The following is a 6,213-nucleotide window of genomic DNA, read 5'->3' as shown; positions in this document are numbered from 1 at the left end:
CTCCCTCCGGCCGGCGCGGGGAGGTGGCCCAGCGCCCGGGAGTCCGCCGGCCGGGGGCTCCCGCGCCGCGCCGCGATCCGCGGGTGCGCCAGGGGCGCCCGCATCTCTTCCCTCGCGCGCTCCCTCCCTCCCCACGCCCGCCCCCACCCCCTGGCACGTCCCTCCCCCACGCCTGCTCCCGCGGCCGCCGCCGCCGCCGCTACCGGAGGCACAGGAGCCTCGCGATAGTGTTTGCACAGGCGGCGCGTGACGCCGCCGCCGCCTGTAACTGATGCAGAGGTTACCCCGCCGCCTCAGCCGCCACCCACAGCCCGCCGCCGCCGCCGCCGCCGCCGCCACCCGGGCGACGCCGGGGGCCGACGCACTGCAGAGGTGCCGGCAGGTTCCGCCCGCGGAAGTCTCCTCGCCCGGCGCAGCCCGCGCTCCGACGCCGGCGGCCCCGGCGGACGCCCCCTCGACGCCTCCGCCGCCGCGCTCTTTCCCTCCGCCTCTTCTCCGGCGCGCCCGCCAGCTCCCTCGCCTCTCCCCCCTTCCCTCCTCCCCGTCCCCTCTCCTCCCCTCACCTCTTCCCTCGCCACCTCCCCCCTCCTCGGCTTCCTTCCCCCATCCCCTCGCCTCTCCCCTCCCTGCCCTCGCGCTCTCGCTCGCCCTCAGCGCGGCCCCCGCCATGACGGAGGCGGGTGCCGGTGCCGTTGCCGCCGCCGCCGCCGCTGCCGTCGCAGGGGGGGAGTCGGGTTCCCAGAAAGTAGCTTGATGAGTGTCCAAAGTAGCAGTGGAAGTTTGGAGGGGCCGCCATCTTGGTCCCAGCTCTCCACGTCTCCAACCCCGGGCTCGGCGGCGGCGGCCAGGTCCCTGCTGAATCACACGCCGCCATCCGGGAGGCCCAGGGAAGGTAAGTGCCGTCGCGCCCGCGCCCGCTCGAGGGCCTCCCCTTCCCGCGCCGGGGCCCCCCGCGCCCCCGGCTCTCCTCCCCTCGACCCCGGGGTGGGGGATGGTGGCGAGGTGGACGCGAGGCCGCCCGGCTCCGGGGAGGTGGTGCGCTGGCTGTGGGTGGCGGTTCGCGGGTGGCGGAGGAGACGGGCGAGAGGGGGCTGTGCGCCGGCTGGAGGGGACGGGGCGCGGCGCGGCGCGGCGCACAGACTCGCCTGGCGTTCCTCGGAGCCAGCCCTCCAGGGTGGGGAGCCCCCCCACCCCCGGACGCGAGCCCCTTTCTGCTCCATTTGCTAGTGCACTCAGTACTCTTAACCTCCTGGCCTCCGGTCTCTGGTGGGTTTTCCCTCCCGTTGAAGCCTTCATCGCCGAGCCCCCTCCCCTTCCCTCGCGCACTCCTCCCCTAGAGGCGGTCCTCGCTCCGGGCTCTGCTGCCCGGGACCTGGAGGATGGCCCTCGTTTGCGGGGTCCCTGCCCTTTGAGGAGCGCCGCTGACATGATCAAAGCCGGCTTTGATCCCTTGCCTGGCTCCCTGGAGCAGTGGAAAAGGGGAGACTTGTCTGGGGGGGGGGGGGGGGGGCAGGCTTTGGACACCACCCCTGCAGATGGTGGCAACTTTCCTTCGCCATCACCTCCCGGTGTTGGGTACGTTATCTCGTCGCTGCAAGTAAGGGCTGCTGTTCTTCTCTGACAGGGTCGTGGGTTTTGTGGGAAATACAGCTGCGTAAAGGTTACTGCCACACGCACCCGATCGGTTACAATTGTTTTCTAAGTTTTTGGCCGCTTGCAGGCAAGTGTGCTGCCGCCAGATGTAGCAGTTACCCAGCTAGTCAGACACCGGAGTGCTTTTGACTGAGATTTCAACTTGCTGTATTTAACTTTAAGTTAATACCACACACAGAATGAAACTGGGGAGGACACGCATTTACGGGGGAAGAATAAATGTGCGTGGAATCGCGTTTAAGGCTCTTTTGTCTGGAAAACGTTGAGCCGGGTATTCATCAGCAATTGGGAAATGGGTTGTTCGTCCCCAGTTGTGTCACACAAGGAGACTGTAGCCACCTTTCACACACACACACACACACACACACACACCCCACACACAACCGTCTGGCGGTCCAATAGTCTAGTGAATCACTTAAAGAAACCAAGAGCTCTGATTTATGTAGGAATCGGTGGGCTTGATTTATTTAGAAAATATTTTCAGTTTTTACTAAAAGCCTTGACAATTGTTAATCAAGTGTTTTGTGCCCTGAATCCACTGGTTCCGGCAGAGCATTCTTTGTCATTTTGTTCCTGCGAGCATGTGTGAAAGTGACAATAGGCTCAAAGATTGGCATGAATTTGCTCTAGAAAATTCATGGTAAGGTTTGATTTATGGCATCCATTAAACATGCTGAATACATTGACAGACATTTTCCTCTTTCCATTTCACCCCCAACACTGAGTTCCGATTATTAGAAGATAAAATGTATTTATTGACTCACTCAGATTCAGTACATACGATTTTTTTTTTTTGCATTTGAAAATTTGTAAATGAATATTTTAAAATCTATTTTGTAAATAGAGCAGTTGGCTCTTTCAGCTTTTACTTTTGTCTGTAGTTTCATTAAGATGCTTACCGATAATGTTATGAATGATAGTGTAATGAGTGATAGTAAATTATGGTCTTGGGAAAGACTCCTTTTTTTAAGGCTTTACCTTTTTTCATGCGGTCATTCATTTCTCAGATATTTATTGAATCATTTTTGTAAGCTAGGTGCTGTATTAGATACTTAGGATATAGTGTTGAGTTGTTTATCTGTAACACCTGTTATCAGTATTAGTAATTTGGGGGCTGCAAAATGGAGGTTGTGGGTTTTTGAGGTTGCTTCAACTTTAGTTTCAAAAACTTCTCTATTATTCTGCACTTTTCCTGATGTTTGAAAATTTTGAGGGTTGGAATAATTTAGTTTGAACTTCCAAATAACTAGAATTTTCCCAGCAGTTTAGATTATCAGATTTTTATGTAACTTAAACTAGTGAGTTTCTCTATAATTAATGAAATAACAGGACATGTTTTTGTGAAAGTTATACTTCACCTCAAGTAACTGTATGGTCACAGTGGTATATTTCTTTTTGACCAACTGACATGTGAGTTAAAACTATGTTATTCCTCCTAGGTTTATATATTCATCTTGAAGCTAAAGTCTGAGCTTTCACTTAATGCTAACAGGAATTGCACATATTAAGACACAGGTATCAAGATGGAGATGTTTTCTATTGAGTTGGATTTCAATTTTTAACAGTGTTTAGCATCTTTCCCAGGTATACATTTAGTATGTTGTTTACATTAATGTTAATTGAGAGAGCTTTTGACTTCTGGTGACTGCTAGTAAGAATTGTTACTATAAATGGAACTTGAATGTATATATGAGGAGAGGACAAACCTTATTTCTTGAAAAACTGAGCCAATTTAATGTAATTTATAATAGGAAATTTAAAAAACTTAAAAGAGATGCACACGTGAATATTTACACATATAAAGGTTATTTATATGTGTTGAACTTTTAAGCACACTTAACTTTGAAAATGAGCTATTTTTAAAGATGTGCCATAAGTAGCTGTAAAAATTATTTTGAGGTTTTGATATATTTGAAACCTAAAGATTATAAGCTGGTTATTTTTAATGCTCTATAAGACTTAAGAACTTGTTAGAATTTAGAAATTTGTGTAATATAGTGTAGATTTTTTTTCCTTGAGAATCCCAAAATCCCAAGACTTTTTTTTTTTTTATCTTAAAGTTCTGTAGTTACTGATTTCATGTTGGATCTTTTAAAACTGTGATCTCTGTTCTGTTTCATCTTTTAATGTGTGATTAAGGAGGTGGGAAGTTAATAAATTAAGTACATTTTCATGCCGAAACCGGTTTGGCTCAGTGGATAGAGCATCAGCCTGCGGACTGAAGGGTCCCAGCTTCGATTCCGGTCAAGGGCATGTGCCTTGGTTGCGGGCACATCCCCAGTAGGGGGTGTGCAGGAGGCAGCTGATCGATGTTTCTCTCTCATCGATGTTTCCAACTCTCTCTCCCTCTCCCTTCCTCTCTGTAAAAAAAAAAAAAAAAAAAAAAAAAAAATCAATAAAATATATATTTAAAAAAAATAAAAATAAATAAAAAATAAATAAATTAAGTACATTTTCAAATAAAGGTCAGTTTTACTTTGTTGAAGTCTCAAAACTTAGTGTCACATTGGCTAGATGAGCAGTTGGTTTTTGTTTTTGTTTGCATATCAGTACATGGGTACTTTTGAATGGATTATTGCTAAGAGTCAAATTAATAATTACACAAAGACTTATATTTTTTGTTCCATCTTACCAGATATGAATAGATTGCTTTACTTTTATGTAAATAGTGAAAATAGTTTGGTTAAAAAGATAATATCATAGCATAATTAAACTGTTGCTTTCTGTTTCCATATTTACAGACTGCATCCCTTAACTAGAAGAATTAAAGTATTTGACTCCAGATGACAGTAATAATATCTGTAGGGATATGTTAAAAGTAAAGGTGTACCAGATGGCTCTTTAATTTCTTGAAGTCACTAGCTGAAAGATGATAGGGTTGTGTGTTTAAGGATTCTAGCTCATGGATATGCTGTAGGTAGGTATATTTCTTTTTGACCAACTAGCATGCAAGTTAAACTAGTGTTAATCCTCTCTAGGGCTTTATATTTATCCTGAAGTTGTAGTCTCACATTTCACTAATATCAACAGGAATTGCATATATGAATTCCCAGGTATCAAGATGGAGACAGTTTCAGAGGCACATTTATGTATTAGAGGAGAGAGAGAGAAAACCTAGGATAGTTAGAGGTCTGGGAATCTGCCCCTGAGAAGTAGGCTTGCTTTAGCCTATTTGGTCTCAGTACTTCTTCTTTTTTTCTTTTTTTAAATATATTTTACTGATTTTTTTTTACAGAGAGGAAGGGAGAGGGATAGAGAGTTAGAAACATCTATGGGAGAGAAACATCAACCAGCTGCCTCCCGCACACCTCCTACTGGGGATGTGCCCACAACCAAGGTACATGCCCTTGACCAGAGTCGAACCTGGGACCCTTCAGTCCGCAGGCCAGTGCTCTATCCACCGAGCCAAACTGGTTAGGGCTGTGGTTGGCAAACTGCAGCTCCCGAGCCACATGTGGCTCTTTGGCCCCTTGAGTGTGGCTCTTCCACAAAATACCACGGCCTGGGCGAGTCTATTTTGAAGAAGTGGCATTAGAAGAAGTTTAAGTTTAAAAAATTTGGCTCTCAAAAGAAATTTCAGTCGTTGTACTGTTGATATTTGGCTATGTTGACTAATGAGTTTGCTGACCACTGGGTTAGGGCATCTCAGTACTTCTTCTTCTTTTTTTTTTAAATATATTTTATTGATTTATTACAGTGAGGAAGAGAGAGGGATAGAGAGTTAGAAACATAGATGAGAGAGAAACATCAACCAGCTGCCTCTTGCACACCCCCTACTGGGGATGTGCCCGCAACCAAGGTACATGCCCTTGACTGGAATCGAACCTGGGACCTTTCAGTCCACAGGCCGACGCTCTATCCACTGAGCCAAACCGGTTTCGGCTCTCAGTACTTCTTTACTCTCAAAAATTATTGAGGACTCCAAAGAGATTTTGTTTATATGGGTTGTGTCTGTTGATATTTACTATATTAGAAATGAAATCACAAAATATTTATTAATTTATATAAAAATAACATGTTAACAGTTTTTAAAACTTAGAATAACTATTCTAAAACAAAAACTTTAGTGAAACTAGTGGCATCCTTAGGTAATAAAAGCGTAGTATGCAAATTGTCCCCTCAACCGGGAGGTCGGCTGGGAATTCGACCAGGGGGCAGGGCCTGCCACGGGAAGGGAGGGAGGCCCCGGCCAGCGGTGGCAGCTGCTAGGGACCCTACCAGTGCACAAATTTTGTGCACTTGGCCTCTAGTTTTATATTTTTACAAATCAATTTAATTTCTGGCTTACTAGAAGATAGCTGGATTTTGCTTCTGCTTTCAAGTCTGTTGTGATTGTTGAGGTATGTGAAGATAATCCAGTTTCACATAGATATGTAGTTGGAAAAAGTAGGTATTTTAATAGCTTTTTGAGGAGTTGTATATATTCATTTTTAATATACCAAAATTTGACAAGTGGCAATGGTTACATTGTATTCCGGAAATGTCTGTAGGGCCCACAAGAAATCTGTGAACTATACAGTTAGCCTAAAGAAGAGCTTACTTAAAGGGTGGGAAATATGC

The 6,213-nt window shown here is 46.4% G+C and overlaps 1 protein-coding gene across 1 annotated transcript in view; it reads left to right on the top strand.

The window, feature by feature from the left end:
* Positions 1-596: 596 nt before the first annotated feature.
* Positions 597-6,213, top strand: part of TLK1 (tousled like kinase 1) — a 138,996-nt gene continuing 133,379 nt past the window's right edge. The window contains exon 1 of the mRNA XM_008138579.3: positions 597-892. Coding sequence (XP_008136801.1) covers positions 754-892 — 139 coding nt within the window. The 5' untranslated portion in view covers positions 597-753. The remainder of the gene's footprint in view (positions 893-6,213) is intronic.

The sequence above is a fragment of the Eptesicus fuscus genome, chromosome 11 (genome assembly GCF_027574615.1).
Source record: "Eptesicus fuscus isolate TK198812 chromosome 11, DD_ASM_mEF_20220401, whole genome shotgun sequence".
Lineage (NCBI taxonomy): Eukaryota > Metazoa > Chordata > Mammalia > Chiroptera > Vespertilionidae > Eptesicus > Eptesicus fuscus.
The sequence above is the reverse complement of the archived record's forward strand: the minus strand, read 5'-3'. Positions and strand labels throughout refer to the sequence as shown.